The 20060-nt window shown below is 37.5% G+C and overlaps 2 protein-coding genes across 2 annotated transcripts in view; both read right to left on the bottom strand.

The window, feature by feature from the left end:
- LOC146167604 (sodium channel protein type 4 subunit alpha B-like) overlaps positions 1 to 2990 on the bottom strand; it is a 43619-nt gene extending 40629 nt beyond the window's left edge. The window contains exons 1-2 of the mRNA XM_083386113.1: positions 2916 to 2990; positions 931 to 1047 (exon numbers count right to left, since the gene is read on the bottom strand). Of these exons, the coding sequence (XP_083242239.1) occupies positions 931 to 1047; positions 2916 to 2990 (192 nt within the window). The remainder of the gene's footprint in view (positions 1 to 930; positions 1048 to 2915) is intronic.
- A 7542-nt stretch (positions 2991 to 10532) lies between these two features.
- LOC146167603 (netrin-G1-like) lies at positions 10533 to 19227 on the bottom strand. The gene is made up of 10 exons (XM_083390749.1): positions 19180 to 19227; positions 18191 to 18315; positions 17449 to 17629; positions 16950 to 17085; positions 16404 to 16557; positions 14750 to 14946; positions 13661 to 13836; positions 12129 to 12389; positions 11021 to 11158; positions 10533 to 10897 (listed from the first exon to the last, which is right to left on the bottom strand). The coding sequence occupies exons 2-10, from the start codon at positions 18311 to 18313 to the stop codon at positions 10623 to 10625; spliced, it is 1641 nt and encodes a 546-aa protein (XP_083246875.1). The 5' UTR covers positions 18314 to 18315; positions 19180 to 19227; the 3' UTR covers positions 10533 to 10622.
- Between the last annotated feature and the right edge of the window lie 833 nt (positions 19228 to 20060).

Raw genomic sequence — 20060 nt, 5'->3', positions numbered from 1 at the left:
TCAGGAAACAAAGGAAATGTTATCTATAGTGCCCAATCAGGCGATAAATAATGCAGTATGACGGTGCCAGCGACCAATCGTCTAGTTGGGAAACGCCTTTACTATCCTTCATTGCAATTCCAATTTAAAAACCAACACACGCAATGTCAAGAAGCTTTTTACGGGATTGCAAGGTAGCCGTGAGACAATAGCAGGGACGCCGGAGAGGGGGGCGCGGGGGGCCCCCTCCTGCCCTTTGCTAAGGGGGCAGGCAAGGGGGGGAGTGCCCTTTTCATGAAAAATGATATATTGCTTTCACAACGTAAAATATTATTCGACGGAAATCATAAAGCAGTGTTGTACATGCATTTTTTTATAAGAAACTTGGCCCAAGCCGAGAACTAAAAGTTTCTTAAATTTTCTATTGTTGTCTATTTTTGGTACCATTTTAAGCCAATCTAGAGGGCGTGGCCGCCAAAATTTTTCCGGGAGAGTACCCCCGGACTCCCCAATATTTCGGCTCGCTACGCTCGCCTGCGGTCTATGTTGCCCTTACCAAAAAAGTCGCCCCCCTTGCCCTGAAATCGCTCCGGCGTACCTGGACAATAGGGCGACTTTAATGAAATAGTAAACGAATTACGACTAAAAACTGAACCCGTCTTTTTACGGCGAGACACATATCTTGTGGTTTGCGGAGACTTAAAATTGGGACGTAGTAATCTAAAATTCTAAACGACCGTTAAATGCACCTTTGTCATATTTATTAAACAGTTCTTCATTAAACTTTCATTATCTAGTGGGAAAGAAACTGTACGAATCACAAATTATGGGCCTATAGCTAATTTTTACAACTGATTGAAAAACGATAAGAGTTAATATTTTTGTAAATATTACAAATTGAATTTTTATAAGTTACCATCATTTGACTACACAGATAAGGTAGAAACGTGCCTTTTTGTCTTTGTAGAAGGGGTCGGGATCGTTGATGGCTGTCAGGACCTTCTCTGGGGAACTGGAATAACCGATTGTGAGCCGTCGTTGCTCCTTAAGTCTTGCCAACGGCATCAGCTGAAAGAAAACAAACACTCTTCTTTCTAAGTCTGAACAGTCTTAACACGAAAGGCCATCGAAATCAATCGAACGGCAGCAAGCGCATTCGGGTGTTCACACACAGCCAAAGTGTATCGTAAATTGGGTAAATTGAAATTTTCCGGGCTTGTATGTGAGCCGTAATAACATTAAAAACAGTGTAAGATAAAAACCAGTGTAAAAAAAGTCGGAACTGTCTGAAAAGGTAAAGGAATTCACTTGCGGTAAACCGTTCCGCTAAAAAATGTTGTTTCTTCGTCTGCTTATCTAATTATTTCGCAGCCAGTATATATTTTTGTTATCAATTCGTTAGTCGCAACCTTCAAGAATGTATTTAGACTAAAATTTCAGTGGCATATTAGACGAATTTTTTATGTGTTTTAAGGCAAGAAAATTTTGATACGTTCACCCCAGCGAAAAACAGGTATAACTTTATAACAAAACAGCAATGAAGGAAAATACTTTGAACATGAGTCACAAACAGCAAGAAACATCACGGCATGCTACAACACTATAAAGGTTGCAAAAGTCAAAGTCCTCAATAATCTTCGCATGCCATAACATGAAATGTAACTATAGTTCTAATTGGTGAAAGCATAAACCAGTGGTTCTTAACCTTTTTTCGCTGCGACACACGTACGAAGCGCTGCGAAACACGTACGAAAAGTATAAATTTCATGATATGGGCCATGTCTCCGCAATGCTTACTTATTTTTTTATTTGGGAGAAATTCCGCTCATAACCAATCGTAATAAGTCCAACCATGTGACTCACTGCAGTCGGTGACCATATTAGGGTCGCGCCCTATGGATTGAGAAACACTGCCATAAACTTTTCATACAAAATTTCATCATCGATTATTCAAACTCATCAACTACCGGATATCTCAAACTGTTGAAGCAGTCAAAACTATCGTTTTTTCACGTCTTTGCAGGACACAAACAAACGCCGATTCGTTGCGGTTTTAAAATCGAGAAACGAAATTTCTGTGCGAAAAATCGCGCGCGAAAGTCGCAGTGACGGTAATATGGATTAGTCGTCAGGGCAGCGCCAAAGCAGCGGGCCGGCTGATCGAAACTACTTTGCTATTGCCGAAACAAATAACGATCCCTGTACGATTTCGTCCGAGGCTCCAAATGCAGCTTGCCGCTTTCGTGTTTAACGAGGGACTGACGCGCAATATTGGCTAATTAGCCGACCCTTTGGGTCAGACACATTGGGATATAGCTTAAACACGAGGAAAGGCGGATTGTACGGTTCCGGTTCTACAAATTTATTTCCATGTTGGGTTAAAATCAAAATAACGGTATGCCCAAATCTTAAAGGCCGGTTCGAATCATTGTCGCCTTATGTTAGTGATATTATTTAGCGCACCAATGCAGCTAAGAACTGTTAAAAATATTATAATACCATGCCGCAATCGGTCATTTAACTGTATCTTTCTATCGCCGAAAACCTTCAGTTGGTAAGTTAACTCAGCACGACCATGGTAAGAGGCGGATACCAGATCGAAACAGATTTCGGATATGAATTATCTGTTCAGCTAACTCGAAGTAATGCCAATTAACTCACGATGACGTGTTGCACGACGTTCACAACTGGCTTATACCACGTAAGATATACAGAAAACAACTTGCTTGGTGTCGTCACAACAACTATACAGACGCCGCTCAGTGCCATGCAAATTTTGTGTTTGTGAAATCAATAAAATATCGCGATAAGCGACAGCGTCCAGTTTGGAAAAGGTCCTTGATGAACACTTCCCTTCGCATTATGCATTTAGCCTAAATTCCCGTTGACGTAAACAGCAAGTCTGTGGCGGTTTCATTGTGCACCTAAAAGTATACCTTTCCAGATGTAGAAACGTCAGTCTGCTGCACTTTCACTTCTGCTTGCATCTTTCTTCCTCTGATCATCGCCATTTTGAGATCTTCTTGATATCAGTACACGTGAAATTTAGTACAAAATAGTTTACGATCCGAAATTAGGCAAGTTTACAGTCAGACGTCACTGACTTGAAGTTGGCAGTCTCTTCGATTGACTTAGGCATAACGTTTCTTGACTCTTTAATGGCCTAGACTTTTTTAGAACCAGCTGTGTAAAACGTGTATTACGTGGAAAATAGAAAAGTTTATCGCCTCAACATTAGCGAATGGTGGCCATGGTAAGCATTGTTGAGCAGTAACTTTATACCAAACTATAAGAGTAACAAGGCAGCCTGTCAATGGATAAAACACGTTGTTCATCAGACGTTTGACGAAAATGTAATAAATACTTTAAGCCATATAAAAATAAATAATTTAAGCTGTGCAGAGTATATTGACAGTGTAATGGCATCTGCAAAAATCAGACAGTGTTTTTAAAGATAGGTATGTGTCTTATACGACCCACGAAAATGTAAGGGTTGAACTTTGTAGTTTTTGCTGGACTATACATTTATTAAGCTACAAGACAAGACACTTCTACCCGATTGACGGATATTTAGAAATGACACAGACGACAAATCAAATCGAATTGCATCGAGGCCGCTTATCAAAAGCATTTGACAATGCGCAATGCAACGGCCGAATACTTTTCCCAGCAGCAGAACAAATCGAGGGCTGCTTCCGTACGGTAAATGGCCCCGGGGTCGAGTGGAAGCGTTCAGTTTTCACTCAAGAGTTTTCGTTTTATTTGATTTCCATCGATCGCGTCCCAATACTTTTTCCGTCCAACGCGCGGGGGCCCCCCGTACGAATTATAAAAAAAGCTTTTCGCCGCCCGGACAACAACAACAGCAGCCATCATATCCCGTATACGGCAAGTTGCTTTTAAGCAAACTTTCCTGGTCCGTTAGTGTGTTGGCCGTTGCGAGTCGACAAACAGGTTAACGCAGCGATTCAAAACCTTTTATGGCTTACGGCACCCCTAAAAAATAATAAATAGATTTTCGGCACCCCGACTGGAATTTTCGTTTAGTATTTTACTGAAATGTCACTATAATGTGAACTAAAACAACACAATTAACTGGGAAAATGTTATTTAACATCACGGTCTCTAATCGTATACAAAGAGTTGTAACAAGAAGCTTACCAGTTAAACAAAAATCAGATTCCTAAAAATTCACAAAGACCTATCGGCACCCTTGAGCATTAGAAATGGCACGCCAGCAGGGCGCCGTGGCACCCCGGTTGAGAACCACTGGGTTAACGTCTTGCACCGGTCGGGTACACACAACGGTGAATTCGTCGGTTTTCAAAAAGTAATATCATACGCGATATGCGCGATTAAGGGGCGCTCTTACAATCGCGTCCAGCGTCAGCGCGGCAGTCGTCAATCGAGTTTCTATCGATTGGGATGTCGGCCGACCAGCAATCGAACTTCATGCTAAACGACTCGGTTTTTCAGGCCGCCGACCCCGTTGCTTATTCCGACAATGGACATTATAAGCAATAAACCATAAGTAACAACCGCGACTTGAACGTAGCAAGCGACCGCTGCTAGTTTGCACCCACAGGATTTTTTAGCTCGCGTTATATTTATAAGTTTTCATGCATTTCTACAGAACGAAATGTATTTTTTTCCAAACATTATGTACATAGTTAGTCAATTAACGACCGAGACGGCTTCATTATTATCCACACAAAACAACCACAAAATAAAAGTATAATAAATAACTGTCTGACAATTTTATATTCGGAAAACGTACTCTTGATTAAAAATCAATCGCCACATTAAAATAGCCCACAGAATAATAAAACAACGAACATTAATAACCAAGTATTTCAGTTAAGTCAAGTGTAAATTTTGGGGTGAACTCACCAAATCTTAGAATGATAATGTTTAATGATTTCGTAGTACTATAAAAATTGGCTTTTGTATCGAAAGAAAGTTTTAAAAAGAACATTCTTCCCTCGGCTATAATATCACAAAACGCTGCGCCACACTAATCTAATAAAACACGTAACAAAATATCAGGAGAGCGATTAACAAACGTATGAATTAACAGCTTGTAACTGAAGAAACATATTGAACTTGGGATTTCAAATTAAAACCGTCTTATCAAATAGAAACAAAAGCAGCAAAGCGCTAGGTAGTACATCGGTAACCAGCAGTGCATGTCTTTATACCAAAGGGTTAGTAAAATATTGTTGTATTAGGTTAGGTTTTGTTTACCAAAAAACAATTTAGGGAGTGGCGTATCGTCTATGATTACCAGAAGCCCAAACTGCAACATAACTACCAACTATATAAACACTTTCGCCATGTCCTTAAAACACTCAAACCCTAATAAAAAGAGCGTTTTCGGTTTTTTTGAAGAACATTTACACTTTCGGTATAAACTTAGTCGCGGGAGCACAAAATAATGCAAAGATCTTATAAAACATTAAGTAACTCTGAAAGTCTGTCAACTTTGAACATAAACTCATTGGAGACACCTCAATTATTTTATTCAGAATTACTTACTATACAAAGCGTAATTTGTGAATTCATTTAAACAATAGTAACATCTGTCTACTAAACTATACAATAAATTTATTTACCAAATATTGTAACACATAACTAAAATACCAAAAAACGCACATAACGCAAGGAGTGTTGGCGACACTTTTTTGTCGAAATTTCGGCCCAGACGCACACAAGTGTTCGAAAATAATTCACAGCTCGCTTGCCTAGTCTCGCGAAAGTTTCTCCTGGTTAAACATCACAAATCCAAAAACTGAACTGGGACACACGGAACTAGGAATACGCGCTGCTAAGAAACGGAAGGCGCAAATCGCTCCGTCGCTATTCGGCTACCTTCAGACACGATGCGCAACGAAAATTCGACGCTCTGCACTGTCGCTCACTGCACACTGCTTGGACAGTCTTTGAGACGGGCGTCTGGCGTTGATACGCCGCCGCAGCAGCCAACGACAAAGCGCCTTTCAAGCACTTCGAGGCAACAGCATAAAAAATTGATATCGCGACATACCTGCTCCTGAATATTTCACGCAAGGCGACAATTCACGGGAAAAAGTAAAAATCACAAAACGGTCGCACGTACAGTACTTGAGGCGGCAACCTGAAAGCAAGCCAACTCCTTTTTAACAAATGACCAAGTCGATTCTTATCTGCAAATGCAACCCAAAATTTGGCCACAACTGCTGGGAAATTCTACGTTGAAGGCGCGAGTGCCGAATTACACCTGCAGCTTTCTAAATACCTAAATTACTTTTCGTCTGCGTCGTGCGCCAAGGCGTCGTGCAACAGTTTGCCATCGGGGAATTGCGGTCGATAAGTTCGTTCATTTACTAACAGCGATGAATAGATAATCCTGACGCATTAGCAAAGAATAGCTTCCTGCAATAACAGCCGTATTACCGGACTCGGTTGTTCTTAAAAACGATATGCCACCTGCCATCTAAAAATGTTAGTACCATCGCAAACATTGGGTACATTAAAATGATGCAAGTGAAAAGTACGTCATTTTACTCTCCGAAGTCTGTCAGTAGGAGACAGCTGATGTATTATTCTTGTTTAATTAGAAATCCACGATAAAACAATTTGTGCCAAAAGAGATTTACTTGGGAAGTTACGCAAAAATCTTATGATGAAAAACCTTTTCAATCGGTCCGAAGTTGTATATGCGAACATTTTGTGCACAACATTTTTAAATAGTAAATCATCTCTTCTAGTCCCATGTTATTTCGTATGTGTAGGCTAATAGCAAAGAAAAAAAAATGGATTGCCAAGGTCTGAAAAATGGATGGCCAAGGCAGCCAAATAAGTAAAACACCAAATATTACAGAGCATAACATCATGAATGTAATGTAATAACGATTTGCGGAATGAATATGTGATTAATCTTTACAGAATGTGTTTTTTTGCCTATTGGCCTTTTATCTGGCAATAATTCTACTACCCTAGGAATTATTTTCATGATTTAATTTTATTCTAATTTCAGGTTGAGACTATTGTTTTAAAGGCTTAAAGCATCTCCTAAAAACGGAATGTTTTAGAAGATAAGATTGGCTTTTTTGCGTTGAGCTGCGCTGCCTGCTATAGATCCACCGCAACAAATTCTCAACGAATGAACAACCGTTGCAAATAAGATAGCGTCTCTTCAAAAAACTATATTTTGTTTTATACGAAAGTCAATATCTGTAAAAATCCTTTTTATACAGATTTATGTAGAATATCTAATAGTCATCTCGCTTTTTTATTCCTAGTTTAACTCTATGATTCACCGCTAAGTTACTTCGTATAGAAAGCAACTTTGAACGCCTTCAGTCCAACTTACAACAATAAACGGGTTTCACCTCCTTAAAAAGTGCTTTGTGGAGTTTTACAAGCCTGGCACAAAACACTGACTCACATCTGCCAGAACAACCACTGCATTTTTCTCCGATAGTCGCGTTACCGATAGTCCCGTCCAAGTTCATTTTACGATAAACATGTTGGCCAGTGTCAGATGGGTTTACAATTTTGTTTAAGAAGGGCTTATAATAATATCTATACGTTACGTCAAAAACGAGAACCTGGATTGTTTTAAAGTAGAACCGGTTCTACAGAAATGCACTGTTTCAAGTTAACCTCACCAAATTGTTTTTGTACAAAAAGATTGCCAACAAGCGTAAAATATTATTCTAAATAGAGTAAAGGAAAATTAACCTTAGGAAGGAACATTTGTTTGACAAATGCATGTTTTATAATTTAAATCGTAATTTGACAAGACATTGTTTGCAGACGATAGCCAGGGAGTTATAACGTTGTTCAGGGGATAACAAAACTCAACTTAAGAAACAAAAAAAACATGGTAATGGTCGTAGTGTTTCCTGTTATTTATAAGCACCAGGGTGAAAGTAGAATTTTTTTCTTATATTTTTTTATATCAAATTTTCAATGCATGAAAAAGGTTCAGAAATGTCGTTACAAAGTTGGCCTCAATCAAGTATAAGTCTGGGAAACCTGAGATAATCGTTAAAAGTCGTGCACGAATATGTAACTAAAATCGTTGTTTAAATAAAATCAAGGATTTTACGGGATAGCATAGTAAAAAGCAACATTTTTTGAAACATTTTAAAATTTTATTGCCGGGGCGGCGTACCTGAAAAATTATTTTTACCAGAACGGCCGTTGTGGATTGTTCTGGCTTACTCTCACTACTGATAGGCACGTTTTCCTTTTAAATACGCTAAATTTTGTGTAGACTACACTGAACAACATCTGTAGTAGTTCTATCAATTTCACGTTTTCCCTTTAAATAAGCTATATTTTGTATAGACTACACTGAACAGCATCTGTAGTAGATCCATAAATTTCACGTTTTCCTTTTAAATACGCTATATTTTGTGTAGACTACACTGAACAGCATCTGTAGTAAATCCATAAATTTCACGTTTTCCTGTTAAACGCTATATTTTGTGTAGACTACACTGAACAGCATCTGTAGTAGTTTCATAAATTTGTAGGCTTTTACAGAGTTTAATATTGAAAGTTCAGATAATGGTTAGAGAAACATATTGCAACTGCGTTATACCGTCGTAATATTATACGAAGTTTATTTGGTTATAAAAAAACTTCACTGGATTTAGAGTTGTATTCCAAACTCACATTTTACCACTGGAAAGTGTAAACATGTTCGAGGATTACAGCATGCACTTAAAATAGTTTTTACTATGTTGTTAATTAATATAAAGTCTAACAAAGTTGCAACAGAGATTGCCTATTATTTTGTATAGTGTCTTGTCCAAAATCCTCATTTTTTAGATTTAAGGGGTACAACACATTCACATTATTTAAACATGCTTTAACATAACTTTTCGAATCAGTACACTGCCATGCAATTTACTCCCTATAGTAAACAGAATAATTTTGTGTTTGGATTTCGCCAGAGAACGTGTTTTTGAGGTTATTATAAATTCGACTCACACTTCCGTTGATACAGTGGGTTTAAGTTTGAACCCACAGAAATGTGACTAAACTTTTTAAACCAACAAAAAATATGATTCTAACATACCAGGATAAACTTTTAGTAATTATGTTTAAAATTAAGGCCTTACCTTTGCAAACAAATCACTTGAACTTCAGGTACTTCACTGCAGAATTCCGCTATATCTTTGCTTTGAACCAATTTAATAGTTAATATAGAAAACATTTCAGTGCAATGCAAGTTTAGAATTATAAACGGTCGGCGTGGCCGTCGAAATCAAAAAGAATGCAAGGCCTAAATCATCAATTTGCCCTTTGGAAGAAAGTGCTTTGTCTATACCATGACGAGTTTATAGATCGTTGTAATAAGCCACGACTAACGCGGACCCCACACAAGACTAAACAAGCGTGTCGCAAGTTTTGAAACGGATGGCTTCCACAATTCGGGGCGCAGGTATTTTGAGGGTTGCAGAAGATAAAAGTGTTAGTATCGCAACCTGGCAAGAACATGGCTGATGACGTTATTCGTTGTATAAGTGACACTTAATGGACTGGGATCAGGCGTGTCAGAAACGAATTCTTTGTTAAAATTATACTTTTCCTAAAAGCCTTAAAAAAATATGTAACTCAAAAAAATATGTTACGGATATAACGACGAATTTTTCCTTGTTGTGATCGCTTGGTAATCTACGTTAAAACACGAACGTTTCCCTGTGATTTAATTGGGGTCAGTTACATAACCATGTGCAACAAAAATATATTTTTTTAAAAGGAAACCGTCAGCTAAAACGACCAATCAGCTATTGCGTTATATGTCATTAAATTACGATCGATCTAATTTCGCTAATTGTTTGATACGTTCGTATTTAACCCCATTAGAGCGGTGCATTACTGGGAAATCCCGATTTTCCTGAGAAAATTAGTGGTTTGGCATGATGTAACACGGTGGGTTTACAATGATGTAACGTGTAATTTAACGTGACTTCTATACAGGAACTTGATTTAAAGATTTTTGGTGAATGATATAAAAAACTGAGATTTTGCATCCCGATTTCGTGTTACGCCTCTTAAACTTAGATATAATTATTTTTATACCCGCAAGCTGGATCATGGTTGGTGATATTTTCTAAATCCTTGGATTCACTATACTGGTTAAACTAAAAATAGCTGTTAGCCCAGAAACGATAAATATCTATTATAAAAAGAAGCACATAATAGATTAATCTATTATCTTAATTGTTGTGGTTGCGGAATGTTTTCCATGAAGTACTTAATCGATTACCATATATTAACTTTCTTGAGAAGAATGTAGGCTATACCTCCAATACACACTTACCTTTATTTTCTTAGTGAAAAATATAACGCATTCATATTAAGCGAAAGCTTCAACAGTCTGCTGGTCGGTATGAATTTCTTTCCATTGTCATCCAGAGAAAAGGCAAATAAATATAAATTATTGGTTACAGGTTCAATGACACTTTAACGAATTTAATAAAGTAACAACATACATATGAAAAAAATACGCTAATAGAACGCGATAAACATTAGTAGACCACAGGTTCCAGAAACGAAATAAAAAAAATCAGGACTGAACTAGCGTAGGCACATAGCGACGTAAAGCGGCGACAAGCAATATGAAAAACAAGTCGGTGAAATCAGTGTCAGTGGACAAACAAAAAAATGTGGAGCAAAGTCAAGAGACAAAGCGGACAAATGTTTAACGGCAAAAGGATATTTGTCCCACCACCTGGGGGATCTACATCATCTTTCATTCGTTTAGACGTTCCTTGCACGTTTGTATCCATAAAGGTGCAATTTCCCCGTTTATACTTGGAGCAGATGCACCACTGGGTGGCAGTTACGCTACACATCGTTTCCTTGAAGGGAAATTCCCTACAGCGCTCAACAAACGTTTCCAAGCATTCGCGCTCCAAAGCTGCAAGTAACAAATAATATTATGGAGAAATGGTCTGCATATAAGTAGTATAAACAAGTCCGTTTAACCTAAAATCGAGCAAAAAAACACATATAACTGGGCTCGCCAAACATTCGAACTTACGGAAGCAAATATTGTCGACCATATAAAGTCCCTCCACACACTGATCGCACATCTTTCCTCTGAAGCCGACCTTGCAGTGACATTGACCGTTGGCGCTGCACCAGCGACTGTACGAACCGAATTTGCTACAGTTGCAGGCTGTACAGTAAATAATAGCGCAATTAAGATTCTACAATCGTATAATATACATAACTGAATATCAGCTACATTAACAACTGAAATATAGGGTAGTATAAGCTTTAACATGGAAGCTTTATGTTTGTAAAATTTAGACATAAATCCAAACCAGGTTAGTTCCTAAACTGACGGTATCTCGTCTGAAGATTGCACCAAACGTGAACCGATGTTAATTCTCTTATCGGCCGTTGGAAATTATATAATTACTGTTATTGTAGTTAAAGTAAAAGTGATTTTAAGACAAAATAGTTTTAACAATTTGTTTAAAAATCTACATTAGTTTTTACAGTTTTGCCAGGTGTGGTAAACAAATATCGTTTTTTTCTTAAAGGCTGCTTAAAAGGGTAAACAAAAAATTAAGTGTCGAGAACCACTGATATGGCATATTTTGTGCGGTAGCAGTGAAAAAACATCTTGTAGTGTTGCAAAATAAATATCGAAAAAATTTCGAGGTCGCCAAGTCAACATACATTGCGTTAAACACATAAAATACGTATAGGCCTGGTTGATGTGCCAGGAAGAATAGTCGATATTGTAAATAAGTTGTTCTTTAACCTGGTACATGTACACCTATAGTCACCGAGCAACGCGAATGGCCTATAACGCTCTTGTGGTGAGGTTTAAATAACTTTATTTTACATTGCAACACTAAATCCATCTATAATTATGGATTATACCTCGGATTGGTTTATTTAATGTATTGCGTCTAAAGCGCAAACATGGGATCCTCCTGACACTAGGTGGTACTTATTGGTAGCAATAAAACACTATAGGTGGTACGCGGGCGGAAAAGGTTAAGAACCAATGTTTTATATCAAGGATCCGCAAAACGGGGTTCTTAGATTAATTTCTCATAATTATACTCAAAAAATACTGTAATTCGGCAAAACAAAATTAGTGCCGACTGGCAAGTCTTCACGTTTTCACTGGCCTTTGCAAACTTTGGGGCTGTCCAAGCTCAGCGTCGGGTCCTTGTAGTAAGTCTGTCGACAGCTGTGGCAGTTCTGTCCCTCGGTGTTGTGCCGGCAGTCGACGCACGCTATCCCAAAACCCGGGATGGCCTCACATCGGTCGCTGTGGCGATTGCAGCGACACGGTTCCGGGAAGGTGGTGGACGGTATCCTGTCGTTCGGGTAGTGACGCCCCTCGCGTAAAACCTTGTCGCGATACCACTTGGAGTAGTAGGAAAGGCCTGCGAGGATAAGCGACATTGCGTAATTATGTCATTGTCGAGATATTGGTAAAATAACCCATGTCGAATTTTATTCATTTTAAGAAAATAGTGAGACAATTTCCAGTCCAAAACGTTACTTACTTAAAACAAGCCTAAGTCAGTGTCATAACAAGTAAGGACAGAATATTAATATACTACATTTATATTTTTTATTTGGAAAACCGATGTAATCTTTTAATTAACAGCGTTATTTTACATCGTAATAACAATAAAGAAAGTAAATATCAAGCGAATTGTATTATGCGTAAAAATTATTAGTCAATTCTCCCGTTTTACCAGAAAGACTTACGTCAAGTCCTCTCATATTAAATCAGTGATTAAAGAGCATCTAAGCAAAGCTATTAGGCGAAGTAGAGATGTACTATTCTAAATTGTAAATTGATCTTCCGACAAAAATTATTATTGAGAATTTTACTTGATTTTTACTTTGTTTTTTTTTATTTGCCTGATATATATATATATATTTCATTTGCCCATAGTTGCAATAATATTGCCCCTGAAGTTGGTACTTAAAATTTTGTCGGAAGAACAATTTTACAATTAAATCAATGCCTGGCAGCAACTATATATTCATTCCTACTATATTCTAAAACATTGCGATCTAAAGAACATGGCACCCTTGACTTTCGAGTTTCTTTCGACCCTAGCCTCCTATAGTAAAAAACTGAACCATCAGCCCGTTTACCTTTATTACATCTGGGGCATGAAAATAACTTATTTCTAAAGACGTTTTATAGTTTTGTCGCAATCGAAATATTTCTCACAAATGAGAGAAATTTATATCGAAACGTCTCATTTAATATAATATATAATAGGCCCGGCTTTATTCAAAATATATTACGAATGTTTTAAGCTGAAACACTTTTCGGGAGTAAGGAATCGCAGACAGTAAAATGTAAAACAAAGATTTTTGCTTTCGTATCAGATGATCTTATTACTGTTTATAAAGACAGGTATAAAACATAAAATCATTTCCTTTTCCAGAAATATATATTTCGCCTTATAAATGGGCATCATCAGTTTCTTAACTCGAATGAGATTAAATTAATTATTTTATGTTTTATACCTGTTTTTTATAAATAGTCTTACGATCACGATAGTTTTAATTTTTTTTAAATATTGATTTTTGACAAGAGTCATTGTTAGAATATAAATTAAAGAACGACCACTTCATAAAGCAAATACCGGTACGGTTGGAAGGTAATTGCGCAATTGATCGAAACACCTACATGGGTTAGCATCGCCGAGGACTCTGTTAGCCGAGTATATACCGGGCTTCCACTTCTCGATCCAGAAGAGCGGTTGGCACTTCTGACATTCGCTGCCGAACGTGTTGTGTTCGCATTTGCACTTGGCCGTTTTCTTGCCGTACTTGCACGAGCTCGCATGCCCGTTGCATTGGCATCTGATAACAATAACATACGTCAAAGGTTTTGCCAAGGTATAGCTTTTATTGCTTAAATGATATTTTATGAAGTAGGACTACTTTGTTTATCGCTAGCGTTTTTGACGAACGTTTGTTAATATTTTATTACCTTTGTTCTATTTCTTAAAAGGAATTTCGAGTCACACTTATGATCATGCATCTATATTCAGGATCACTAAATCACCGAGATCGCATGACTCACACCAAAACTCAACCCTATTTAGTCCCACCCCTAATCCAACCCGCTAATCCACGTCTATCTTCACCCTTCACCCCAACTCATTTCAGTGATAACAACACTATAATTATGGTATGCATAATTTACTGTTTGTCACGTGGAGCAAGTAACTGCCGGCTAAAAAAAGCTCTTACGTAGATGTTTTATTCACAACACCTCTACATATCAGACTCTGCCTGCGGTCCGTTGCATTAAAAATCAACTATACGTTCACGTAAAAGTAACCATATATCTTAATAAACACATCACGACCGTTCTTCGGAAAACTTGTTTTAGAGAAACTGTTTTTCATCAGAAAACAATTTAACCTATCGGCATACTTTACTACATAGGTTGTCAAACTGTGCCTCGATTCAATTTTCCAATTACGGCAATTAAGTTCAAACCGACGTGCTGCATTTGATTGTGGTGCGTCGCAAGTCCAAAAAACTTTGATAATGAATTGCAAAGCCAAAAAAGTCGCGTAGATCGAAATCATCTTAAATAAGACGTTTAGATACGAGCTCGTACCACCTTCAGTTAATATATTAATTTATGTGTGAATTCAGGTAATTCACTATCAAGCCACCATACAGATCTGTGCGTAATGTACCCAACTACCCATATAAAAAACTGCTTTAATATACATAGATATTACGGCAGAAAGTAATATACCTCGCTGATATTTCGATCTTCCTTATTCCGTAGTGTTCGGATCTGCGAATGTACTGCGCAGCCAAGAGGTCCTCGGATAAGGACGAAGATGAAGTGTTGATGATGGCGGGACTGAGGAGTCGGATACGAAGGTTAGTGATCTCAAGAAAGCTCTTCAGTCCGTTCGTGTCGTTCCACAGATCCGTGCACATCTCTTTCTGCAAATTTGAAAGCGCTAGTTAGTTCTTGCTGGTAATTTTAATGAATATACTCATATGAACTTGTTTTGTTAAATTGTTTTCAAAGTTGTTTATATCTCAACTCGCTTATAAAGTGTGACGTTCGGAGGTATCTTTTAATGAACTTTTGGTGGTGCATTTTAACTTGTCCCTGGAAAAGTACACGTTGTTCACATACATCCATAATTTATGCCGTGTGAATAGAACATAAGTATAGTCGCATTTAGACAAAATAATTCGACATACACAACATATATTAAAAAGTTCAATCCAAATTTAAGCGATGGTAATTTTAATAATAAGACCAAACGTTTTTTCAGAGTTGTTATAGGATTGCACCTGATATTTTAACCTACTGCCTGATTTGTAATTTCTTTCGTGACGTCTGCTGTAAATTGCCGGCGTGAAATATTGATTGGCTTTGCGTATCATTTTACTTCGTACTTTATTGTATGTTTTTTTCTGGTGCGAACTTGACTAAACTACGCTCGTAGATAAGAAGATCAATTTACGAAATTGCGGTTCAACCCACGACACTTACCTCATCAACACAATGTAAAAGTGTCGAAGCACGCAATACTACTATTCGTTTTTACCGAGCAAAATGGCTCTTGGCAAATCGGATTTAGTAATTTTGTTTTGTTTTAACCATGAAGCCATAAAAACCCTACAAAACTAGTTTTTCGTGAAAAAACATACACAAAACATTTTCTGGTTTAGCTTGCCAAACTTTCAATATTTGCAAAAGCTTCTTCATTTGTTAATTTTTTATTTGTTGCACTTAATTTTGTTATTAGGGATATGACGTGGCAACTAATAAAGTCGGAAAAACACAGCATTTGCACAGTTTATTACAAGACAAGATCAGTTTTGGTCAGGGCTGCGGAGTCGGTTTCACGAGTCCGACGCCAAAAAAATAAAGCGGAAGGCCGGAGGCATAGAAAGACCTAGGTAAAATATTGTGCATAAATTTTTTTTTTTTGCAAAACTGATGTATTTCTATTTTCATTTCGTGTTGAGACTCAGTCCAACACATGCATGTCGTTTAAACCTCGTTAGGTTAGAAGTTGGTCTACCTCGTTTTCCAGCGTTGCAAAAATGTTATTTTGAATTACCTCAATTTTCCGAGCAACACTTTACATCGCAACACTGAAAACTAAACAAGTATAGCAAGTAAACTGTTTTAGTCGTGAAATGTATGCAAATAATTTAATTTACATAAATTTATTTCATTAAACAATAGATTTCACCCCAAGTCATTTGCCAAAATGCATTAAATCCGAATAAATCCGCAACTTGACGTGTTATTTAAAACAGTATATTAAGTACACTTATGAATGGAGTCATTACAACTGTAGTCTACGCAAGAGCCTGATTTCTACTCCTTTTTTGCGGCCAGTTATTGTATTGACGAGTTTTGGATGCAGCCATCTTACCTTTCGCATTCCGATAGACGTGAGTGCGTTGAGTCGCCGAACGACCGCCACCGGGAGCATACCGCTCATGTCCCACCGAAAGTTAGAGCTGTAATCCTCGGAGCAGAAAGGAGAAAGGGCTTCCTTGACAGTCGTGAACACCTTGTTAATCGGCCTAAATAACAATAGGTTCCTTCAGAATATTACCAAACATTACGACAAAAATAAGGTAAAAACTTTATGCTGGAAAACGTTTTGACGCATCAATCAGATAGTTGGGCATGCGATATAACCAATGATACTTTGCAACGAAAAATGTAGGATTGCAATGTAGTTTTATTCTACACGTCATGGGTTCAAAACAATAAAATTCCTTTATAGAAAACAAATACCGTACCTTATGTTACAAGGCCTGTCCGTTAGTATGAATATTATCCAAGTTTAAGGCATATGGCTGGTTTATGTCCCGCTTCTAATTATAATATTTTCCTGAGTATATTTGTCATTTCAAATGTCAATGTTCGTGTTGTGAAACAAAACTGAACAAAGTGCAACAAGCCCACTCACGTTTTTGGCATTCCGAAGCGGCGCCGGCAGTCATCAGCGAAGTATTCCATCGGGGTCCAGGTCTTTCCGAAGTCCGCGGACTTCTCAACGAGTGTCACCTGAGGTCGCCCGTCGAAAAAGTCGATCTTGATGTCATCTGCGTCAAACAAATCTCGACAGGTTTTAATTTTTAATGCGGCCCGACGATGGGGCGCGACGTACTATACGTGTGTATCAGAAATCTGCAAGTGCAAATGTGGGAGGCTTGTTAACGCAGAATATAGTGTAGCCACATATCAACTGTCATGTTTTGCACTAAGCCGATTTATTTTTTCTATTTTAAAAGATTGATAGTTGCATAAGACTGCTGATAACTTATAATTAGTTTCAGACCATATTTTTCAAATTTGATAGAAGTTGCTTTTTGATCTTTGGTTTATCAAGAATAGAATAACAACCCCTTTAGATACTCTAAAAAAAAGAAAAAATCCCATTTCAATAGAAGTTTCGTGAAACGTACCTGTAAGTAAAAACACCTTGGGCAACGTCAGTGTAATGTTGACTGACAGTGGTTCATTTGGCGGTCCAGGCCACGGAACACTCTGCCACCAGGTCCATTTGATTCCGTCGATCATGTGACTTGGCTCGTGGCTCATATCTTCACGCTCGGCGTCACACGTCATGCATGAGAAGCGATTCTTCTGCGGAAAAGTGTTCGTTTAGTTGGATTTCTTCACTGAGGTGTTATTAAACTCATTTGATATATGTGTGTTTGTTATGTGAGTTTACAGTTTTAACTTGCTATACAGTCACTTACACATCCTCGTTTGTTATATTGAGATTCATTTCAACCACAAACAAGTGCAGTTATTAAATACATAAACGATAAACTTTAAACAATGCCAAAATAATAAACTATTATAAGTTGGTTTTGTTTACTCTCATATTCCAAACTAAAAACAGGATAATTTGTTAAAGGAAAAACAAGGGTTATATGCTTTAAATAAACCCAAACAGTAAAGAGTTAGAAATCGGATGCGTAAACGTCTGAGAATGGAATAAAATCGACTTGCTATTTCTGATAAAATTATTATGTGATTTATAATGAAAGTGTTAGGTATTAATAAGCAAAAGTTGAAGCAATTTATTTTTCCCGAAATAATTATAGTTAAAACGAGCATACAGCGACCCGTAAAACAACAACGGGTTATTGATTATAATCAAAGGTCATTAGGTAAGTAGGCTAACACAACATGCATCACCAGACTGCAAAACTGGACTTCAGGCGATCGGCAAGTCGCGTTCACAGGGGATACCGCGATTGTACCCAGGGGCGCCACGTCACGACCATCATTTCGAGGCTCGCAAGCCACCGGTCGTAACATATCTATGGAAATAAAACACCGCTTGAATTTTGGTTAACGTTTATAACTAAATTAGTAATAACATAAGCCTAAGCAGAGCGCATACAACATTTCTTTCAATTGTACAGAAATTAAGTCGAAGGCTTCTGTTAAAATTCTAAACGTTAACACAACACCGAATACCGATTTTACACAAAAGTTTGATTACTGTTACGGTCACCAATGGAACACAGTTAAATTTAAAGAAGTGCATTTCAAAGAACACATTGGTCCTTTCAACTTTCTTGTATTTATTATCTGTGATTTTTTCTACGTGAATAAACATGTTGCCTAGCAAAGTTAGCTCACATTTAATAGAGGTCGATAAATAAGAAGTCTAGTCCATGGGTTCTCAACGGGTGGGCCATGGCCCACTGGTGGGCCACAGAGCTTTTGGAAAATTGTAAAGTTTGTGAAAATTTTAGTTTTATTTGTTTAATTCGTTAGTTCGTTTTACAGCAGACTCTAAAGCTTCGCTTTGACAGCGTTATGTGTAGGTTATTATAAAATATTCTACATTGTTGATATTTTATAAGTTATTCTTGATTTCTAACACACTTCAGTTATGTAACCAATTTAAGCAGAACTTTAGGAAGTGAGCCACGAACAATTTTCAAAACAAAAGTGGACCACGACAATAAAAAGGTTGAGAACCCCTGGTCTAGTCGAAGTACATATCATCGTTACAGCACAAAATATGTGTTTAGATTGGAGAAATCGGCTGTACAAAATAAAAATGTGAACCACTGTAACAGCGCCGGATATCAATTTTATAAAGTCTATTATTATTTTATGTTAACATTCACCATTACTTCGCATGCAGTGCAACGAGCAGTCGTTAAACATACCAGAGTTTGTGCTTTTCCCAGCTCGTGGGTCGTGGCATTTGTGGTGAAGGCATTGAACAAGCTGTGCATCAGATAAATAATAAGGATAGGTAACACACGCAACAAGCACTAACGCCAACATTTTTTTAAACAGGGGATAGGTTATCCGCCTCTAACAATAACGTAAAATTTTTTTGTTGCAATGCTGTAAACACAAATTATTACACCGTTAAAATAATTATTTAGCTTTCAAAATAGGGTTGACTATTTCAACAGCAAAATTCTATTTAAGATAACTCAAAAGCACAAATTATACAATCACTGCAAAGTCGAACAACAAGAGAGCCATTGGCTCATCATATTGGGCGGATAACGGAATCATTTTTATGATATTATGTGTGGTCAACCACATGGATTTTACATTTAGGCTTCATTGAACTGCTTTACGGATTACACATAATAAACCATAAGGTACCTATAAACTTTATTTGGTGAATAAATTAAAACATGGGTTGGATAGGACTTGGTGCGGTAATCTTCGGGGATTCAAAAGTTGGATAACATTTATTTTAACTGTAGTGATCAGCACCGTGCGACTACCCACTAGCGCCAACTTAAAAATGTATAGAGCTCGTGGGTCCGAATATCTTTCCGGTTTAAATGCATGTTGTGCCATGAGTACGTATTCTGTAAGCATTAGTCAGTGCGATAATAACTCGACAAGATAGATGTTAAACAATACACGCGTAAGCCATGACATCTGGAGCACGACGGTGAGGCACGTTTGCATTTATATACAATGAAATTGGATCGGCGATAATAACCTTCTTTATATGGCAAAAATAGACAAAACGTAAAACATATATACTGCAATGCCATAAATCAATGTTCGTAAGTTCAAT

This window comes from Ascidiella aspersa, chromosome 1 (assembly GCF_963924565.1).
Source record: "Ascidiella aspersa chromosome 1, kaAscAspe10.2, whole genome shotgun sequence".
Taxonomy (NCBI): Eukaryota; Metazoa; Chordata; class Ascidiacea; order Phlebobranchia; family Ascidiidae; genus Ascidiella; species Ascidiella aspersa.
The sequence above is the reverse complement of the archived record's forward strand: the minus strand, read 5'-3'. Positions and strand labels throughout refer to the sequence as shown.